At 36.8% G+C, this 22,618-nt stretch overlaps 2 protein-coding genes across 2 annotated transcripts; both read left to right on the top strand.

Annotated features, from left to right (window-relative positions):
• Positions 1-611: 611 nt before the first annotated feature.
• On the top strand, positions 612-6,530 carry LOC306767098 (phospholipase ABHD3-like). Its single transcript, XM_079255012.1, has 9 exons — positions 612-1,004; positions 1,653-1,813; positions 1,911-2,093; positions 2,292-2,337; positions 3,916-4,028; positions 4,177-4,350; positions 4,434-4,482; positions 4,560-4,725; positions 5,097-6,530. Exons 1-9 carry the CDS (start codon positions 885-887, stop codon positions 5,309-5,311), a joined length of 1,227 nt encoding a protein of 408 aa, XP_079111138.1. The 5' UTR covers positions 612-884; the 3' UTR covers positions 5,312-6,530.
• A 3,465-nt stretch (positions 6,531-9,995) lies between these two features.
• prkg3 (protein kinase cGMP-dependent 3) lies at positions 9,996-18,320 on the top strand (the record flags this gene model as incomplete). The annotated part of the gene is made up of 21 exons (XM_079255213.1): positions 9,996-10,083; positions 10,871-10,933; positions 11,043-11,169; positions 11,378-11,544; positions 11,723-11,836; positions 12,351-12,456; positions 12,647-12,710; positions 12,891-12,968; positions 13,065-13,153; positions 13,681-13,746; positions 13,921-13,968; positions 14,092-14,133; positions 14,231-14,342; positions 15,005-15,141; positions 15,234-15,323; positions 15,683-15,824; positions 15,990-16,153; positions 16,347-16,463; positions 16,661-16,723; positions 17,222-17,297; positions 18,234-18,320. The coding sequence occupies 21 exons, from the start codon at positions 9,996-9,998 to the stop codon at positions 18,318-18,320; spliced, it is 2,040 nt and encodes a 679-aa protein (XP_079111339.1).
• Between the last annotated feature and the right edge of the window lie 4,298 nt (positions 18,321-22,618).

Below are 22,618 nucleotides of genomic sequence, written 5' to 3'. Positions count from 1 at the left end.
TTTTTTTTTTTTTTAATGGCCTTAATAATATTTATATTCTCATTGTTTGCTTTTTGCCCTTAATATGGACTTTATTTTCCCGCAAACGATTAAACAGGATTAAGTGACATCTAGTGGCAAAGTGAATTGCAACCCATTGAAATATGTCATTGGTGGGTAAAATTAAATTGTAACCTTAATTTTTTTGGAAATTAACTAGAAAAATATAGATATATATTTTCAGGTACATACGGAGAACTAATTTTATTCGCTTGTACAAAGAAGCATAAGTAATGTCCATGTATATGTAACAGGATTTTGTAAGTCTTCTACAAAAACAAAACACCAAAAGTCATAGGATACTATAGCATATCATCTTATGGAGTTCTGGATTGTGTAAAATAAAACGATAAACTTTAAATTAATTACACACTTTAGATTGATTTCCTATTATAAACCAACCTGCCTGCTTTTTCAGATAGGATGACGCAGCAGAAAGTGACCACTAGGGGGCGACACTGTACATTACGAGCTGATAAGAAAAAATAAAGGAGACCAGAAGAAGACGCTCTTACACAGAGGGGAACTTTCAACTTTGTCGTTGGAGCTCCTGTCCAATGCTGTGGTCCAATGTCCTGATAATGTCCTGATAAGTCGGAAGCGGCAGCTCCTGGAGGAAGCGCCGGTCAGTCAAAGCCCACAAGAGGACACCAGGCAGCTGTTAACCATCGGAGCAGATGGGACGCCGTAACGGAGAGGCTGTAAAACATCTTGAACATTAGCTGGTGGGAATGAAGGCAGGTTGTGCGGCATTGCTTGAATTTTTTTGTCTGTTCCGTGTTCGGTTTAACAAGTGCTGATTCCTACCAAGTAAGGTACATCTGGTGGAGAAAGAGATAAATACCATGTATTTAACCATTGTGGAGCTGTGGAGAACATACTGGGAGTGTGTTTCCAGACCGTACACAGTGTTCGTCTGCTCCCTCACGGCCGCTCTGTATTATCTGTGGGGCCGCAAGTGTCAGGTCAGTCACAGCGTTTAAGGTTAGCGATTATTTTTTTTTTAGATATATCCGATTAGTTATCATTATTTAATTAAAAAAAACAACCTTATCATATTTTATATCAAACATAGGATTTGGGCTTTTAATTTACGATTTAATTAATAAAAAAAAAAAATCTTATGCTACATGATACTGTGACTTCTTTATTTAATATTTTTTATTCTACTCTTGCCTAATTTTTCTCCTTTTTGGGAACGGTGTCTTATTCAGATTACCATTTCACTGTCTTTGTAATGCACTTTTTGTACTGATTCTAAGGTGGTAATTAACTTTTTGAAAGTGATGACTTGGCATTAAGCGTAAAAACAATTTTGTGTAAAAGGGTAAACAATCAAGGTAAAATGGGGATCTGTTGAAAATGATAATTTCTATTAAAAAAAAAACCAAAAAACCCAACAAATACAGATTTAAAATTTTTTTTTAATTTTTTTTTTTTATCAAACTTGCAGAATAATTGGAACTCCTGCCCATAACTGGATCTGTAGAAACAAGTAAATTTTACCGTGCAACATGAGAAGCTTGTATTGCATGCAGTCTTGTCTGTGATGTGATGTTAATTTGAAAGTCTTCTGCTTTCCAGAGTTCTTATTTTATCTTTATTCCTCTCAGACACCAGCCTTAATATGCAGCGAGGCTTTTGGCGTATTCCTCCACAAACACTGTCCTGTGGTAGCTGAGCGCTTCAGTCCAACTCCCTGGTGCTGGGGAGGCCGGCTTCAAACCCTGGTCTGCGCCCTTCTGAAATCCAGACCGCGTGTCACTTATCGAAAGTAGGAGCTAAGTCTTATTGTTGTTTTGAATTACACAAGATTAAATTTAAACCTGGATTCAACTTACATTTTCTTTTTATTTGTCCTCACATCTTAGTGAGTTGATCCGTACAGTTGATGGAGGTCAGATTTCTCTGGACTGGGTGGACAACCAGACCAGTAACACCTACCCAGAATCTTCCACTCGCCCCACGGTGCTGATCCTCCCTGGCCTGACAGGGAACAGCCAGCAGTCCTATGTTCTTCACGCTGTTAGCCAGGCCACACGCCATGGTTACAGGTCAGCTGTGCTCCTCGGTTTTCTATCAAAATAGTTGTTAAAATAAGAAGTAAATACTTACATCTTTCCTTTGAACAATCATATGTTAAATAAAACATATTATAACGTACTCAGTGGACAATTTTCACTTGATGTCGTGTTTCTTGTAGCATCTGAAGCTGTTCTCATAGAAACTTTTTTTGTTTTCATTCTTTCCAGATGTGTGGTCTTCAATAACAGAGGGGTTGGAGGGGAGGAGCTGCTGGTGAGTGTGATGATTTCCTTTGCATGTTTCATTTTAACAGACTGTGGTACAATCTCACATACAGGGGTGTTTGTTGGTGCAGATTTGACACAATTTCAAACTTTACCTGTGCCAAACATACAAATTCGCTTGATCCTCAAAAGGAAATGATCATGTTATAATGTGGCTTTATAACATTTGTTTAAACATTTAGGCTGTTCTGAAATTGTTCTTCTTAAACCTCTGTACCTTTTAAATCTGTTCAAATAGACTGAGACAGAGTAAAGAAAGTCCAGTTAGAACTACTGCAAAATAGGCCAAAAAACACAAACTAAAATCCTTGAAAACTTACGTTTGGTTCTATATTTTTTAATGCCAACAAAAAGGATAGATAAATACTTTATTCATCCCCAATGGGGATATTGAGGCGACGAAAGTAAGAATGAAACAATCTTTGAAAGGAGGGTTTGCTTTAACCCAGTTTAGTCATTCTGCAGTCCAAAAGGCACAATCTACTTTCCAAAAGAGTTTGTACCTTGCTTATAATATCAATAAAAGCGAAACCCAGTGAAAGTCAAACAATGTAGACTCTATATTTAACGAATAAATTGAATTGTATCTGTTCTCGATGCAGTCCTGCTGATTAGTCATTTGGCCATGAGATTTTTCTTTTAATTATATCATGGCCCATGAAATATTACATGATATCTAATTGACGTTATTGCTAATAATTAAGTAGTAACCCTGTTGAAAGCTTTACCCCTGAAGTCACATTTTATCCCTATACCTGGTCATGTATGCTCACCTGCAGCCAGTTCACTCACACAGTTGTTGAATTTCTCATCTGTTTATTTTCAAAGCATTACTAAACTATTACTTTCTTAAGCTGCATCTGCCCGTTCACATTGAATTCAAAATCAGTGTTTTTTCACAAAGCAATAACAGTAACATTTCTCGCAACTATTGCATTTTCATGCATTTTCTTCTGATTCCAGGTTTAGATCACATAACTGTACCAGAAAACGCATCGCTGCATTATGCTGACTGTAAACTTGATGGCAATCTCCTGTTAAAAAGTCTCCTGTTTATAATACATATTGATCTACAGCTTAAAAGACACAAGAAGCTTAAAAATGTACATTTTTACTGTCTGAGTAATGTTTGGAATGTTTGTTTTTGTGAGATGCAATTATACACTTGCAACCATTTTCTATTGCAAATAGGCAAATGTGGCCCTAGAGAGCTTCAACACACCTGATAAAATGAATGAATCACTGAAAAGACCTTATTAAGCTGTTGGCTCTATTTTAGTTTAATCAGATGCGTTTGAGCAGGGAAACATCTAAAAACCTGGAGGATTTTTTGGCCTGCTAGGACCAAACTTTCCTACCCCAGTGCTGATTATTACCATCCTCCAGCCTATAAGCTTTGTAAATGTCCTAACATATCTCTGTATTATAGAAAGTGTTGACAAATAAATATGATTGATAAATATAAACTCTTCTGTAACATAGGAGTTTAGTTTAGTTGTAAGTTATAACACAAATACTGGCGCTGAATGTAACTCTTCCACTTTGTCTCTTCTTCTTCTTCTTCAAGACACCGGTCACCTATTGTGCTGCCAATACCTCAGATCTTGAACGTGTGGTGCAACATATCAAAGGACTCTACCCTCATGCTCCTGTGCTTGGTGCTGGTGTATCTTTAGGAGGGTACGCGCGATTTCTATTGTTAATTATTGTTAATTTCCGTAGAGAAAATAACTCGAGTATAGCATTAATTAGACTTCAGTCTCTCTTTTGTTTAACTTTCCACCTTTTTTGTCATTCTCTTTGTTTTCTGATCTTTTCCTCTCTGAAGCATGATATTGTTAAACTATCTGGCCCGTAAGCGCACTGAGTCGGGGATGGTGGCAGCTATCACCATCTCGGTCGCCTGGAACGCGCTGAAGTCTTCTGACTCAATGGAGGAACCTCTTAACTGGCTGCTTTTCAACAAATACCTCACACACGGTCTGTGTCGGGCCGTCTCCAGGTCAGACTGGTCGCTTCTTGAAGTTAGTTTAATGAATTAACTGAACAGGCTGATTTCAAAGAAGTTTTATGTGGTTCTCATAGGCATAGGAAGATCCTGGAGAAAGTGGTGGATGTCGACTACGTCCTGAAGGTTTGGCACAATGAGTCCCGCAAAGTGGGATTTCCATACTTGTGTAATAGTGTTTCATCCACTATTCTCTCATCTAGGCACGGACCATCCGCGAGTTTGATGAACGCTTCACATCTCTGCTGTTTGGTTATAAGACTTGTGTGGATTATTACCATGACGCCAGCCCAGACAAAAAACTCCCCCAAACGGCAGTTCCCATCTTGTGTCTCAACGCAGCGGATGACCCATTTTCTCCGCAGCATGGTGGGTAGATAACAGGATTGATGAAGTAGTGGATGCACGCACTCGATGTATCAGTTTACACTTTTGTCTGGAGGCCTGGTGTCACAACTGTCTCTATTTATATACCTTTTGTTAGAAAGTGTGTGGAGCATCAGAAAGCCCCCCTGCACAGTGTGAAGGTGGCAGGCTTAAGGAAGACCATGTTACCATGTTTTAATAAATTAGGATGTGATATATGACTAATTCAGATTGGTGGCGTCTGATATTAATAAGTTCAGGTGTAGCAGCAGTCTTTTAAATTGGATTAATACTTTAATCTTAGCTTTTTAATTGGAATTTTTTTGTTTGATAGATTATCTGCTCATCTTTCTCCTATCAATATGTTTTCATAGCCTTTCCAGTATCCATCGTCCGGTCGCTTCCCAATGTGGCCCTGCTGCTGACGGCCCATGGTGGACATATCGCCTTCCTGCAGGGATTCTTTCCGCGAGGTGAAAACTACATGGAGCGTCTGTTTGGCCAGTTTGTCCAAGCGGTGTTTGAAAACCCAGTAGACATACAGAAAGCCTGTAGTATCAGAGGAGAAGATGAGTCAATGACAGATTGATGACTAAAAGTAAAAGAGCAGTCCAAGACTGCGTTTATCCCCCAAGGCTGAATTAAAAAAAAAAAAAACAAACAAAAAAAAACAACAAAAAACAAAAGTCCAATTTCCAGGTCCAGTCTGAATCGACTATAAAAATGAAATCCATCCATGACTTGTTAGAAATAATCCTACTGGCTGACAAAGCAAAGAAACTGTAAATATAACTTTATTGGTGCATGGGATTGTAGCACTAACATCTTAGCAGTAGACTTCACAGAAATGCGTTTGTTAATAATGCATGCTGTCACCAAGTCACGCAAATGCTTTTTACATGTTGTCACAAAGAGGACCGACTGTACAAGTACTGGCCCCACTGCAGCTCTACTAATCTACCTCCTGACCTTCTCAGGTTAGATCACAGCAATCAATCATGCCAGACTTTCAGAGTATTTTCAAGTAAATACAAAAAATCTTGAAGCATGTGAAACGTTACGGCTCAATGTAGGCACAGAGTGAAAACATACAATGCTTTTCTTTTTTTTGTGGCACTTAAATGTTAAGTGTCTCATGTTGGTTTTTGCACTAAATGTCATCCCAGCTACAGAGTAAAAAAAAAAAGTATTTGGGGAACAAAATCCATCTCTTTCCCTGTAATGAGTACTTGATGATCTTTCTTTTTTTCTTCTTTTCTTGAAGTGTGTGACATTTTTGAAGATTAACCTTGCATATGATTGCATATGATTGGTTGCAAGTCAAAAGATGCAGTAGTTAAATGAAGATAAGTTCATATTGTGTAAATAATATAAATGATGATAATGAAAGAAGCACTTAAGATATTGAAGATATTTGCACCTTCTGTCAAGAAATACTGCAAATATTTGTTGCTTGTAAAATTCTTTGAATGCAACCAGCTTTTTGACTGTCATTTGCGCACATTGTTTAGAAAATGAACAACAATGAAGTAATGTTTTAATGTCAAGATCATAGCTACTTTAAATATACATGTTAATTATATGATGTGTTTTACATAAATTTGTCATGAATGTAATACAATACAGACAAGGTAAATGTTTGTATTCCCATTAGCACTTATTATAAATGCGCCTTACAATGTTTTACTGCCAGTTATATTAATTTATTATTCATGCTTCTTTTTTTTTTTTTAAACAAAACCCAAAGTTGTTTTAAAAAGAAATGTTTTCAGCAGTGACTCATGACCATGAATATATCGAAGCAGCTAGCGGAGATCACTGTTGGTCTGTTGTTTGCTGCACGCCAGTGAGATTTAGAAAGGAAAATGTATTTCTTTTACAATCTGATTTTATCTTTCAGTTAATTCTAAAATCACTTCTTGACTGAAAGTTTAGCCTTTGTTTTTGTGTTCAAGCTGTAATTACAATCACAGTATTATTGCTATGCTGATGTCAAATAAAGTTGCAATATTTCGACACTATGCATTGTAGCTTTATCTGAGTATTATTTAATTACAATAAGATAATCCTATTAGTTATGCTATTAGGGAACTAACCATGCAATCAGAGCAAAAAGACAGATACAGTAACATGATAAAGTACACATAAATACACATCTTTTTTTAAATTTCACATGACACTAATTTGTCAAACAATTAGGGTTTACAAGCAATGCCTCTTCTCCACTGGTTTAAGGGTCATCCCAGGATGGAGATGGTCATGGTCTTCAGAGTTGTAAAAAATGACTGATGCACAACAACGGTCAGAAAAGGTCTGACCCTTCCTGTAAAGTGCATTATGTGTTTAGTCCAGTTTCTTGTTTATATAAACCCTGTTGTACCAGTAAGAGTCTTTTATCTCAAAGTCCATTCAATTGATGCTCATCAGGATATGCTGAAGGTATCTCCTGCAGAAATCCTGAATCTAAGAATGCCTTTAATGGGATTCAATACTAATTTGACATGTTTCATAAAAATGCTGGAAGCTGAATTTATCTTTTAGATTAACATGTTTTCATCAATGACTGTGATCAGTAGCAATGCATATACACAATATTGTCTGGGCTTCTTTGACAAAGACATACTACCAGGTGGCTACTAGTGGAAAATGTGATAACACCTCCACTGCTTGCCAGTGGGTACCCTCTGGTTCCACCACTCAAATCAGAGGCCTTTTATCTCTGAGCTGTGGAGTCATTAATGTTGCTTATTAACCAGAGCATTATCAATAATTAACCATGAACAATAAAAGCCCACGCCCTCTGTCACAACGTTAACCCTCCAACCTCATGTAACTTCACGTGTGATCTGGAAAACTTCTAATGGCATTTACTCTGTGGAAAACCAAAAACATCTGGGCTCTGTCTGTCTCTGGTAGCTTTAATCTGGCAGCTGTCCTTATTTGACCTCACCTTTGACAGTTTACCACAACTGTGGGTGTTACTGTATGGGTGTGCAAGTAGCCTCAGGTTATAGTTAATGATTCAACACCAGGGCTGCGGAGATTGACAGATTGAGGAAGAGACCAGAGGAGGAAACGCTGAGAGAGTGCAACAAAAGTCGAAACAAAGTGAAGCTGAAAAACATACATCATTGTAGGCTGGAGACTGCTGCAACAGAAAAAGAAGAGGCTGTAATGCAAGAGGGGCTGTGGACTGAACATTTTGCTCCGGTGTGTAGAGTTTGTAGACTGATTGTCCGGTCAAACAGGTTACTGAGGCGAAAACTTGTCTACAACTGAAAGTGGATGTGAGCAGTTCTGGATGATTATCTATCTCCTTTGATTGGCCTTCATAGGCTGGACAGTCACTCACTTTCTCTCCTGAACACACATTATCTGCAGGTGAGACAATCTGTTTTTGCATGTCTATAGTGTTTTTAAAGCCATGTACTGTCTGTGTTCAGCATGCAAATATTAATGTTTCACTTTGTATGAAGTACAAACTGACAGATTTCATCTAGTCATTTTTATTTACTTAAAATATTAACAATACACTGACCGAGGTTTAGAAAAATAACATGATGTTTAAAAGCAGGAATTTGCTTTTGCCGAGAAGGTAACAATATCCAGGGAGAGAGTACATCTACAACAGGCTATTCTAGATGCTTTTTTATTGTATGTCTTATAAGAATTCAGCTTTAGTTACACATTACGATGAATTATTAATAAATCAACTAGGAGTATGCTGGGTATATCAGTATAATGGCAGCTAGCAGCATGTTCCTGCTGGGCAGGTGAAAAGCAGATTCTTTGCTGAACTCTCTTCTACAATATATGCTGCATGGATCATTGTTTATATGAAAGCTGTTGATGCAATCTGTCAGATTTAAAGCTTAATTTTTCGTTTAGTTTTTTTTAGAATTATCGTGAGGGGTTTTTGGTTGTAACGAAAACAAAATGAGTTCACAAGCAGCAGAATACACCTGCTTATACCTGGAATACCTGTTTCAGCTGCAGTCAGCCCAGACTGGTGTGTGGAGTAGAATTCCTTCATTAAATACTGACTAACGTGCACTAAAAGTTATCTCCCCAATCTGCCCCGAATGCCTTTTTTCATTACAGCGAGTTCCTAGAAAGCTCATAAAGTGTGTTTGTGCACATTTCTTATTGCCTGTGCTTTGGTAACAAGTTAATAGAAGACCATTGTCACGCAAATCCCCATAAGCTGTAATATGCATGGACATGCTTGTTTTACACAGGTTTGTTAACAATTGGCTTTGCAGCTGCATGGTTTTCCATCCTTTTCTAATCATATCTCTGCCTCATTGGATGGTGAATCAGTGATGAGAAGTTGTATTTTGTTAGCAAGCAATGTTATAAAGATTCTTATCCACCTTCTTGCCACTTCTGAGCTGACTTTCATCAAAGAAACATTTTATATGTCTTTGTCACAATTTGCTGCTCTATTGCTCTTTGACTTTATGATTTCCTGTAACATCATGTGTAATCTTTGAGCTGTCCAATGTTCAGGGTGAGGCAGTCAGGGTCATGTGAAGTGCGCAATGATCCTGAGCAAACAGCTTCTCAACTTGAGTCTAGTTGAAATGCTTTATATAGGACAATAATTGAGTAAATAATGGTCTGTTGTAATAAGCCCATTTAAAACCTTTGATCAAAGGCATAAACATTATTTGGAAAGCAGCATACTGAAACTGTAAAGAGCCTTTGATTACAAATACTTGTGTAAACAGGTAAATTTACCAGAGACAGTTAGCTCTACAGTGTGATTGATCTCATAAAACATGCAACCAGTTTGCAAGCATGGTATTGCTTGGCCAGTTCCAATTAAACTTAATCATCAACTTGTATTGCAGATGTTTAAAGTCTCCCATTATTGCATGAAAACTCAAACAGAAAAAAATAAAAAAAAGATTAACACAAGTATTCAGTAAGCAGGAAGCTGATAGTCATAGATTTTTGTACTTTTCTAAGGGGTTTTGTGCTGGAAACTATAACAGATCATTAGCAAAATCCTAAAGGGTGTGCCACCATTCTGAGAGGCCCCGCTGACTGTCCATCATTAGTTTGCATTATTTAGTGGTACTCATGCTGTGTGCAGGCAGTAGAGTCGAGTTTGGTACTTTGCAAAGAAGGCATAAGCACAAACAATCAAAATATCACAACAACAGGTGTGATACAATTTACTTTGGTCTACAGATGCACAACTTAAATGTATAGTCCTATTACACCAGATCATCCCTTGGATTTATTCTATTTTTCTTTGCAATGTAGACATGGAGAAGAAAATAGAGGACCTGAAGCAGCAGCTGGAAAAGCAATGTCTAATCAACAAAGAGCTGCAGAGACAAAATAAGGACCTGGGTGAGTACAAGCAGTACTCCAGACTTCAAACAGTATGAACTCCGTTGAGCGAAGGATGTCTGTTGGATCTTAATGTCAAAGCTGAAAACAGCCAACATCAAGGTGGAGCTCGTGTAGTTTGGATGATCACATGTAGTTATTTGGTTCTGGCTCACTTTGAAGTACAGAAATAAAAAAAGGATAAAATTTGGACACAAATGCACACAATTTTCTAAACTTTTATGGTCCATGGAAAGACAGTGGCGATGCAGTTATTCATCTAACTTGGTCAACTTGCATAACTTGAGTTTAAGTATAAGGACATGCATAGCAACCTACTCATACTACTTTCTTAGTGAAAGAGGCAACAAGTGATGTTTAAAGTACAGCTTAAAGTAAATATAAATGGTCGAATGGATACCATTTTAAGTCATGAGCTTATATTCATGGACAAATGGTTGAGATAACAAGCCAAATACGAATCAGTGAAGGCGGCTCTTCCTGACTGGAATGTTAGAAACTAAAACACTAAGTTAATAAACATTTTAGAGATAATACGACAAGATTTGCATCGACATCAACCATCTTAAACAAATATGTTCTTTTTTTGTCTTTTTGAACACTATATTGAGGGTAATGGGGGGACACCGCATTTAACTTATTACTTTAGAAGGATTTTTTAGTCCTTAATTTCACAGCACTAATAGCAAGCAAAAAACAAAAAAGTTAAACTCCTTGGCAGACATTGAAATCAAATGATTTGTACATTGAATATATCAAATATATTTGCATGATTTTACCTCCACAGAACAACGACTGCAGGAGAAAGAAAAACTTTTGCAACAGTTGCAGAATCAATATCATGATCTTGGTAAGAGGCCAGCACTGGCATCAAAAACAGGAATTTGCATACACACCTACTCTTAGTAGGCGGCCATTGATGAAGATCTTTAACCTTTTCTGTTCTTTAATCTCCTCAGATTTTCATTCCCAGAGCAGCAATGAGAGTGAAACTGAGTTCAGAAAGAGTCGTGCGGCTGTCATAGCTCCGGAACCAATACCAGAGACCCTGGAGATTACACAGACCAGGGTCAAGAAAGCCGTCAGGTTAGTAGTCAGTAGCTACCGCTAAAAAAAAAAAAACCCAAAAAGTCTGTATTTCTGTTTTACCACTCAGGCAAATCTGAACAAATATTCTTTCTTTCATAAATCAAATCTGCAAATAATACATAATGACTTTGTAAGGGGCACTCCCTAAGATTTAAATGACCTCAGATCAACACGTTTCTTTATTTCCTTTTACCTTTTCCACCAGTGAGACAAGTTTAATTGTCAAAGCCATCCAGAAGAATGACTTCCTGAGTCGCCTTGATGATGAGCAAATAGCGATGATGGTGGACCTTTTAATGGCGTCTGACTTTAAACCTGGTCAGGAGATCATTAAAGAAGGCAGTGAAGGAGACAGCATGTACATAGTAGCAGGTGGGGATAGAGTATATGGTTTTTGTTAGAAGTGTTTCCTCATGTGCAAGCAAATATGTAGGATATGTATCTATCTATCTATCTATCTATCTATCTATCTATCTATCTATCTATCTATCTATCTATCTATCTATCTATATAAGCTTTTTTTTTTTTTAAACAAATGTGTGTCTTTCAGCTGGTGAGCTCAGTGTCACCCAGGCAGGCCGGGACCTCCGAACTCTGACTACTGGAGATGTTTTTGGAGAATTGGCCATCCTGTACAACTGCAAACGAACAGCTACAGTTAAAGGTCAAGGTCTTTCATCAATAAAACGTCCACTGAAAGTACATGAAGTTATTCCCTTTAAACATATGAATCTCTCTTTTGTATGATTAATGTACCACTTCCTACGCTTTTGTCACCAGTAAACATCACATCAATTTACCATGCTTCTGTATGTTCATACAACTTGAAAAACACATAAAAAGCCATGTAAATCCAGTTGTAAGCAGTGATGAGGTGACCAATAAGTTCAACAACACACAGCTATCATTGCAATGCAATCAGACTATGTTAAAAGCAAGTTGTCATTATTGTCATATCAGACTGTCATCCAAATGTCGAGTTATTTATTTTTTTTAAACTTATGTTTGTGAGGTGAAATCATAAAACAATAAGTACAGGGGCTGACTGGAGTTGGGCAAATATAAAGAGAGAAAGAAGTCATGCATGAATATGGGGTAGAATACGTCACATTAACCAAGGAGTTCAAAAGCTTCAGTTTATATGTAATGATTATGTTGCAATTACTGTCATATTGCAGCAAAGACACCCGTGCATCTGTGGTGCATGGAGCGACAGACCTACAGAACCATCATAACAAACAAGTCCAAGAAGAAACGGGAGCAGCTCATGGGCTTCCTGAAAACGTGAGTTTATTTATTCCGTCTGCAGGAACTGAAGATGACGGTTGTATCAAACTGCTAATGTAGTCTTCGCTCTTGACTACCTTGACTCTCAACTTGTTTTACGTCAAATGATTGTAGGAACATTTTTTTCTGCATTAACACTCAACAGGACACTTCTTCTGACTTTGTTATCTTTTACTTGATGCTACAGGTCTCGCACTCTGAAAGACCTCAATGATGTGCAGTTGTCCAAAATCATTGACTCCATGGAGGAGGTATGTGTGTTTGTTTTGTTCAAGTAAAAGCAAATTGAAATACACTTTTTAAACAAGTTGTGGAACGCATTGTTACCAACCTAAACATAGGAAGTTTATTTCTCACACGGGAAAAATTGGTAATGAGCTAACTTCGGTATTTATATGTATTATTTTCTTTTTCTATTTCATCATTTCCAGGTGAAGTACCAGGACAAAGATGTTATAGTTCGTGAAGGAACAGAGGGAAATACATTTTACATCATCCTCAAAGGAGAGGTAATATGTGTGGAAGATATGCAAATATGCAACAGTGAGATTAAGTCTAAATACCTTTGTTAAAATTTCTACTATGACCATGTGTCTCCCTCTCAGGTCCTAGTGACCAAAAACGTGAATGGACATCAGAAGCAGATTCGCAGGATGGGAAAAGGGGAGCACTTTGGAGAGCAGGCACTCATACGGTAACCATGGAAACACAACTCGTACCTGAAGAGATTTGTGAGCTCTTTGCCCAACGTGCACAGCTACCTTCCTCCTTTTTTTCCATTTTGATGGCATAAACAGCAGTTTGCAGTCATTACAGGAAAGAAAGGAACTAAACAGAAAACCAACATTTTTCCTGATCTGTGCAGAAATGTTAAAAATAAACCAGATTGGAAATGAAAGCATACAACAATATTTATAACAACATCTATTATGAGCCTGTTTCTGTGTGCTATTATAGTTTCAGTTTTGTTCTTAAGCCTCGTGACAACCAAATAAATACAGCAATTCAGCTTGATTTGTGCAATGTAGGCTTTTATATGCTGCAAACAACGAGCTAAATATTTTGTATTCTTGTGGGAGGGATAAGCAGAGCTGGAAATACAGTTAGCTGATAGATCCTAACTTAACCATATTAATATGAAACCATATAAAAAAACGATTCAACAAATGAATCTATGAATCAATTACTAATTAAAAAAAGCATGTGTTCATCCTTTTACAGGGAGATCCTAAGAACTGCCACCTGCATCGCTGATGGCCCTGTTACCTGCTTCTCCATTGATAAGGAGTGAGTCTGACTAAAGAGTGAATTTTCACTGTAAATAAAAACAACACTGCTGTTCAGTCAGGGTCTGCAGTGAGACTGTCTTTGATCTCTGTCATTGCTTTTCATAGTGTTTGCTCTCTTTGTTCTGCCTCTTGCTGACTGTTGCTCGGGTTGAATAACAATGACTGTTTTTAGGGTCTTTGAAGAGACGATTCCTGTGGAGCACCTGGAACTATTTGACGAGTATGTATTTTAAAACTGAGCTGATTATAAAGCCATTCATTTTTGCCTTCGGATGTGGAAAAGAAAAGAAAACTTTTCAAGGTGGTTTCTTGCTCAAATTCTGTCTTTTTGTTGAATTTTCAGCTCTAAAGTGATGCAGGAGGCTAAAGCACCAGCGAAACCGAGGTGAGTGGCTGCTGAAGATGATTAAATGAGTAAAAGTGCAACAAAACAACATGCAAATCACACAAATTGACTCCTTGAATTTACATGACTTTTGCAGTCCCAGCTCCACTATGCGTTTTAAGGATCTGGTCCCCGTGTTATATCAGGAGGGTCGCTATCAAGGAGATCCTGTCACACTGGGAGTTGGGGGATTTGGCCGCGTGGAGCTGGTGAGGATTTGGTTTTGCCTGATTGTTTGTAAAAGTTTTTAAAAAAAAAAGATTTCTGAATCAATTAAGATCACTTTAGTCTTAACATTTTGTAGAATTTTTTTAATAAAAAACAAACAAACACTGGCTTGATGTTATGTTGTTAGGCTGCAGTTTAAGAAAAAAAAAAAAGATAATTTTTGTTGTTGTTTGTGGAGGTGACCTAAAGGGAAAACAAAAAATATTTGAAAAATGGCCACAGCTAGACAAAAATAGCAAACAATAAAATAAAAACAAACACAACATAAAAAAAAAAAAAATCAACATTTAAGAATAACCTGAAAAATACAAATGAAACTAAGCACAACATTTTAAACAAGCAATAGAAAACAGAGAAAAAATTACTAACTAGGACACAAGCAATTTATATAAACAATATATATTGTTCAACAAGAATTTATTTATTAACTTTCCCTCTTGTTTAATAATGAGGTAATTGATCTATAAATTATTTGAATTTTGATAGCAGCATAATGTGTGTGGTTTTTTTTCTTTTTTTACCTATTTCTTTTTTTTTTAATTAAATCTTTTTTATTTATTTATTTATTTTTTTTACAAAAATAGAAAGATACTCTCCAAATCTCTAAGCACCAAAAGTGGCTTTGCTTTTTCTCTGTTATTAGATGACTACACCAAATCATGGGAAGTATTATGCCGTGAAACGAGTCAGCAAGAATCAAATTGTTGTCAAGAGACAAGAGGAGCACATGATGTTTGAGAAGAAGATCCTGAAAGCGATCCAGTGTGACTTCATTGTGAGGTACCTGTCATGACTCATAGTATGCAGCAATTTAATGACCATGAAACATAATGAAGTTTGGACTTGAAAATATTTTATTTCATTATCTGTAGACTTTATGCAGCCTTTAAAGACACGCGATACATCTACATGGTGATGGAGTTCTGTGGTGGCGGTGAGATCTGGACCAAACTGAAAGAAGTGTGAGGAAAAAGTTATTGATGAAATATGTTTGATTTATGATCCATGTTTATATGCTTATCTGGTTCAAGAACAATACAGTGGTGCAGGCTGTTACACAAGTTGGAATTAAGTGTAAATCAACTTGAAGTTACAAAAAAAGAATAAGTTCCACTAGTTTTCTACAAGTGGTTGGGAACATATTGCACGACTTGAAACATAAAACATGCACACAACAGAGTCCAAACACAGATATACCAGATCTACGCATTTTGTGGAGCTTATTCTCCCAAGATTCAAGATTATACCAAAGTATAAGGATATCAAAGCTGCAACAAAGGACGTTTCTAAAGAGCAACCTTTTCATCTCTCTGACTTCCAGAGGGCGTTTTGATGAGCCCATTGCTGTGTTCTGCACTGCCTGCGTGGTGGAGGCATATGCCTACCTCCACAAGAAGAGCATTATGTACAGAGACCTGAAGCCTGAGAACCTTATGATGGACATGAAGGGTTACATCAAACTGGTGGGTCTATACTGTATACTGTATTCGAAAAAGTGCTTGCTTACCTCCACATCATGAACTTCTAGCAAAACAAACATGACCATATATGTGCATTTGCATGGAGAGGGATTGTGTTAGCATAATTCCTCTACTATGTCATTTAAATTGGGGTTTATCTTTGTATAGGTTGACTTTGGTTTTGCAAAGGAGATGGTGCGTGGCGATAAAACATACTCATTTGTTGGCACTCCTGAGTACATGGCTCCAGAGATCATAAAGAACCAGGGACATGACTTTGCAGTTGATTTCTGGTCCCTTGGCATCCTCATCTTTGAGCTGTTGGTGGGCAGGTAACATTTTTAGATGTTTTTTTTTTTTTTTACATTAAAAATAATTTTTTATGTTTACAAACTGCTACAATGATGACCAGTAGATGGCAGCAGAGAGGTATCATGGATTTGCATACATTCAGAAAGCAAATCGGATGTCTTAGATCTCTGACTTAAAGATTTAAAAATTCTTTTTCTTTTCTCAAATTGCCAGCCCCCCCTTTTCAAGCTCAGAGCCCCAGAAGATTTATGCCAAAATTTTGGATGGGGTGCTCAAATTTCCACCTTACCTTAGTGAAGCAGCCAAGTCTATCATCAGTAAACTGTGCAGGTAAGAAGAATGTTGCAACAAGCTTCTGGAAATTAAAATGCATTAAAACGTTTATTTATCTAATGAACTGAAGTCAGTTAAAGATTAAAAATGATTACAGGCTTAGATATTTTTTTCATTTGCATTATTACACATCTTGAGATATTCAACACATGAAGCGTTAGGATTAGTTGTCTCTAAATTATGTTTGTCTGCAGACCTCGGCCGGGTCAGAGGTTAGGGAACACCAAGAACGGAATCAAAGATGTTCGGCATCACAGGTAACCATAGCAACTTTGCTTTCCACAGGCTGAATCCAGAAGAAAATCACACTCCATCTCTCACTGCAGCGCTGCCTGCACTGTTCGGTGGAGATTAGACTGAGATTTCAATCACGCCGCCTAATCTTCAGCTGATGAATTGAGCAGCTGCTATTTTTGCATATGTGAACAATGAATGCACCATACATACAGTGTTGGCTTGATGGAGCGCTCTCACTGCTTCACACTGGGGGGTTTGAATTTACATTCTGAGAATACATTCAGCCAGTCTGCATCTTGTGTACAACGTATGATACTTTAAATTAAAAGGCAGAAGATGGATTTTCTCGCTGCCATGTAATGTTTAATTCACGAAAACAAGAACATTTGTGAGCAGCCATCCTTTCTTATACTTGACGTCTCTGCTTCTGCCTTGAAATAGTGATCATTTTGTCATGAACAAAACAGAAGTGAAGATTCTGTCTCTCTGTGTCTCTGTCTCTCATCTTCTCCCTTCAGGTGGTTCAGCAGTATGAACTGGCACAAGCTGCGTATGTGTCAACTTGATGCCCCGACAGTGCGACTCATACGGAAGGCAAGTCAAAAGCACAGGATTTACAGTATTTTTATGTTTAAATGGAAAAGAGAACCGTTCTTGAAAGCTAAAACACAGTGCTTTTATTCGTGGTAAGGATTATGCAGTTACTAATTTTTTATATACAAAGACTTTTATCCCTTTCAGATAAAACTTAATCTGTTGGATCAGGATTTGGTGAACCTTGCTCTGATTATTGAAACTTTCTGCATTTCTAACCCTCTATAATTAAGAATGAGTCATCAATGAGGATGAAGTACTTCTTCTATTTCAACATGGAGAAAATGACATATTTTCTGATGTCACACTGCTTTTTTCTTGGTTTTTGTGCTGCACGACAATGGTAGGGCAGGCCATACCAACATAAATGTTCCTGAATGATTTATGAAGTGGTTATAAAGATTTGCACAGGAACTACTTGAGCCTGCTAGAGCAGAAAAACGTTTGCTTTAAAGGACGGGAACACAAGCTTTTCTTTGGGGGAACCTCTTGTAAAAGAAGAACAACGTAGAGTACTGTAGGCATAACAAAGCTCTTACAACCTTGTTAAAATTTAGTACATTAATTAAAAATCAGATGGTGAAATATGAGGAGCTTATTGTAAGAAAGTGTCAGTGCTAGTGGTTAAATGCCATCAAGCCATTTATGAGATTTTTACTGAGTGGTTTCAGTATTTTACCTTCTTCAGAGGTTCTGATCCCACATTTGTTTGTTTGTTTCCTATAGGCTGAATGATTTTATATTAACTGTATAGATTAGCAACAAGTAATGAAAGCCCCCCCCAAAAAAACCCCCAACATTTATTTAGCTTCATTTGGATTATAGTGATATAAGAAACATCTTGACAAAGGGATAAAAAGCTAGCATTAACATGTCAGAAAGAGATCAAACCTCATCTGAGATTCAACAGTTGAACCAAGCTTTGTGTTCTTCCAGGGTCCCTGCTACATCAACTTTGATCGGTTTGCCCTGGACCACACAAAGGCAGAGGAGGAGTTTTCTGGTTGGGACCGTGACTTCTGATTGTTGTACAGATCAAAATCCAAAAAAAAAAAGTGCCATAATTACACAAATATGGTGCTTATTCCAAATAGCTAGCCTGTGTGCATTCAGTTTCAGACTGAGCCGAAACAGGGCTAATGGCACATGATGATGGCAGGACTTTCTTACTGGAGAAAAAAAACAAAACACATTTCTTACCAATTTTTCCACACAAATCATAGTGAAACTGCAGGCAATCACTTCAACATGTTCTGAAATTGCTCTGTCATTGTACTGACACAGTAAATTTGTCAAAGTGGAAAAGAAACAAAATGATCTGGAGGTGTAAAGAAAAGATGTTGTGACATTTTGTTTCCAAATTTAGAGCAAAATGATTTTGTGCCTGAAGAACAAGTGTCAACAATGTCATCCATATGGCACACTTATAATAATAAGAATGGTCATCCAAAGATGGCAATAAAAACTTGTGGCATGTGGTACAAATAATATAAAAAGCAATAATCTACCAAAGTCCACAATAAAGTTAATAGTAATCTTTGTAATATCTGTAGAGTTTGCCATAGTTTAATGTTCTTTTGGTCTGTGTAGTTTTAGATAAAATGCATTGATCTACGTTTTATGGAGCTTTCATAAAGTTGTTTACAATAAATTGTCACCTTCTTCCTCGGGGAGTTACTTCATTATTTTCTGATACAGATTTTATACAAAGAATTAGTCTTTCTGTTTGTGTTTTAAATAGCTGTATTGTTTTAGTCTAATTACACACCACCAAATCCCAAGTGTGAAACTCCTTCACAGCAACGGCTGTCACTGAATGAATTCGGCAATTAGATGTGTTATCATTAGATGTTATCAGATGTAATCAGGGAGGAAAATGTCCTGTGACCGTGTCAGGGGGTTTACCTTGTTTACTTGACTATGGCTGCAGCTGATTATTCTGCTCTGGAGGTTCACAGCTGTCTGGTGTGGCAGCAGGTTTAATGGCAATTGGAAAGAGTCATCCTGTTCCCTCCTGTTAATGCATGTTGTGTGCCTGTTGAAAGCAGTTTTCCACATTAAAGAGCACAACTTCTCATCAAAGTAAACATATCTTCCAGTGGGAAAAAGTACAGTGGCAGATGTTTCCTTCCTTCAGGAAAACACAAAGCATAGTGACGGTGAGAATCTAATACACGGGGAGCAACAACAGACGTGGCCCAGAGGATGCACATTACGGTACAGATGTTGTCTTTGCGGTGAACTTTGGTTTCCTGTTCATTCCCAAGTAGGATCCAGGTTTGTCTTTTTTGACAGCCTTGTTTTACCTGAGATGCACATGAAAGATACAGATAAAAGAACAAACATAGGTAAGGAATGAGCTGAATGACCCTTTAACATATTTGTATCTTTTCTTATTAGCAATACTCTTTTTAAGAAACCGGGACTGTGTACACTTTTGCAAGCAATATGAGCTGTGCTGCCATGACAGTGTGTATGTTTTGTCACCACTTTTATTAATATCTGCCTTGTTATCATGCTGTTTTGTGGTTTATTTTTTACATTCATGCCACCCCAGCGAGTTGTACATTTCTGTTGATTATAAAGGTTCTAAGCTTATCGAATAATTACTGAAAAAAAGTGTAATCTTCACTTTCCTCTTGTGGATGTGTGTTGAATTACAAACAAAACATAACTTAAACTATGCAGCTTAATTTTTTTGTATCAAATAATTTAATGGTAACATATTATAATATAATATTACATATTATAATATATATAATATATATATTATATATATATATATATATATATATATATATATATATATATATATATATATATATATATATATATATATATATATATATATATATATATGTCTATCTATCTATCTATCTATCTATCTATCTATCTATCTATCTATCTATCTATCTTTCTATCTATCTATCTATCTATATAGTATATTAAGTATTTTTTATTTAATTTTCATTTCATTTCATATCAGCTAAACATTCCTCTTTTGCAACTTTCAAAAGACTACTTTAAAAAATATGATTTGATGAAAAATGAAAACCTTATTATAATTTTCGTTGTTCTCCAAGTGGCCGTGAGTAAGTGATTCAACTGCACAAGTCTGCTAATTACACACTGATTTGAATGAGGTGTGTGGCAGCAGGGTAACTCCCAGGACTACTGCTCTCGAGGACCAGAGTTGACCTCCCCTGACTTATATTTTTCATATAATAACACCAGCCAGGTGTTACTTCAGGCTCAATATTCAAAGCAAAAAATTAATATGTTTGGACACAGACAGTTCAATCAAATGTTTTTGTGCTTTAGTTGACTTCAGGTTTAAATTGAAGCTGATTGACAGTCTTTACTTTGGTAATAATAATTCAGTTATTCGGTTGAGGTTTAAGTAGAACCACCATGACCAGAGTTGTGTTTATTCTTCCAAGCAGTCATGAATTAATCAGACTTGTTATTGGCTCCCTGATTGATAAATGATCATTTGCACCTGTGTTTAAGCTACTTAAGCTTCTGTTTGCTCACGGCTTTGTTTGGTTAGTTTTATGTGAGAAGGCTAAGTAAGCTTTTGTTCCAACCACCCGATTCTGATAAATGATTAGCTTCTCTACTGATCTGATCTGAGGTGTTTAGTCTTCCAATGTTGCTTTTCTTTAGGTCTGTGCCAAAGACTACTTCACTAACCAACTCTTTAGCGTTTTTCTCTTCTTTATAACAGTCTTTGGCAACGCTTTCATTTTGTACAATCGTCTCAAAGGCTATCATTAGTTAAGAACTACAATTAAGTCTATATTCAGCTGTTGATGACATAGCTTACTGACTGGCATTTCATAACCTGTGACTGAAAGGAAGCTGTTAAGTGAGCATCACATAACTTTTTAGATAAGCGCCTCCACCCGCAGCCTGAGTCTGAATTCAATGTACAGGTGTTACACAGCCAGTACAATAGTTTCTCTAAAAGCTCTGGCAGTGCCATTGTTCCTGCTTATACCTTAATAAATTAGACATTTTATCGTTCCTCTCAGACTTGGTGAGATGTAAAAGTTTAAAAAGCTTCTGGTTTCAAGAAGGAATTATTGTAAATTTCTGCTTTCCCCTATTGAGTTGTGACACAAGCAACAATTTTCTTGAAGGTTTTTGGTCTCAGTTACTCATTTTAAATCTTCTTCATTACAGGAAGGTGTTTATTTTACAACAGTCTGCAATACAGCTGCCTTTAGTTTGTGGGGAAGTTATGCCATTTTCAGATTGTCTGATGTGATTTCCAGAGGCCTGCAGGTGAGAGCATCTTTTCTACACAATCTGAGCTTGTGAAAAGAAGTGCTCTGAAAACAGGAAGTAGACAGGTGAAGCTCCACATCAAGTCAATGACAAACTGAATGTTTGCTCAACATCTGAAAAAAACCCCAAAAAACTAATGATGGCACCTATAAACCTCAACATGAGAACATAAATATGTGAGATTGTGCCATTCATAACTTTTAATAAATCAATATACAAGTTTCAGATTCCTGTTTAAAAACTGGTTCAGACATTGAGCACTGGGACCACTCAGCTGTTTTTGTGAAGTTGACTGTCTTCATAATGACAATATTTTACTGGCTAGCTAAAGGAAAATACACATCCTCCTTTAATATTAGAAAACAATCTGTGCCAAATCTCCAATGACAACAAATTTAACTTCCCTTTCAAGGGTATGTGTTTTTTGTTTTTAGCGCATTGACATGCAAAGGGAAGTCAGAAGAGAGAAATAGAACTTAAAAGATAAATTTTGATGACTTGTCATCTTTTGAAGCTCTTTCTCATGTTTACTTCTCTTCTTTGTCAGTGTGACTGGATACAAACACTCTCTGGTTTATTGTGTTTTGTTTTTTCTCAACACAATTAGGACTCATTCTGTGTAAGCTCAAGTGAGATTTCCTGTGAGAGTTCCTTTTGTTTTATTTCCATGCATAACTCAGCCCTCTCTCTGGGGTGTTTGACTGAAAGGAATTGACAACTTTGACTTTTCCCTTGTCATTACATAACTGTACAACCTGAAATATCAAACTTACAAAAATAAACGGGTATTTGCACAGCAGTCGCTTATCTGTGCAATGACAGGTTTCCCTCAAAGAAACATAGAACTATATTAGTTTCATTGACTAAACTTTTGCTTTGTGATATGTAGCTGCTCATGTAATTTGCATATGTGATGCATGAAGGCTTCAGACCTCATTGATTTTCTGCCAGCAATTACTGCGTGTCTGGAGATATATACAATTTTTAATCGAGGAGGTTGGACTTGAAGTAATTGTGAATTTAACTGTAAA

Source organism: Telmatherina bonti (genome assembly GCF_933228915.1).
Source record: "Telmatherina bonti genome assembly, chromosome: 16".
Lineage (NCBI taxonomy): Eukaryota > Metazoa > Chordata > Actinopteri > Atheriniformes > Telmatherinidae > Telmatherina > Telmatherina bonti.
The sequence above is the reverse complement of the archived record's forward strand: the minus strand, read 5'-3'. Positions and strand labels throughout refer to the sequence as shown.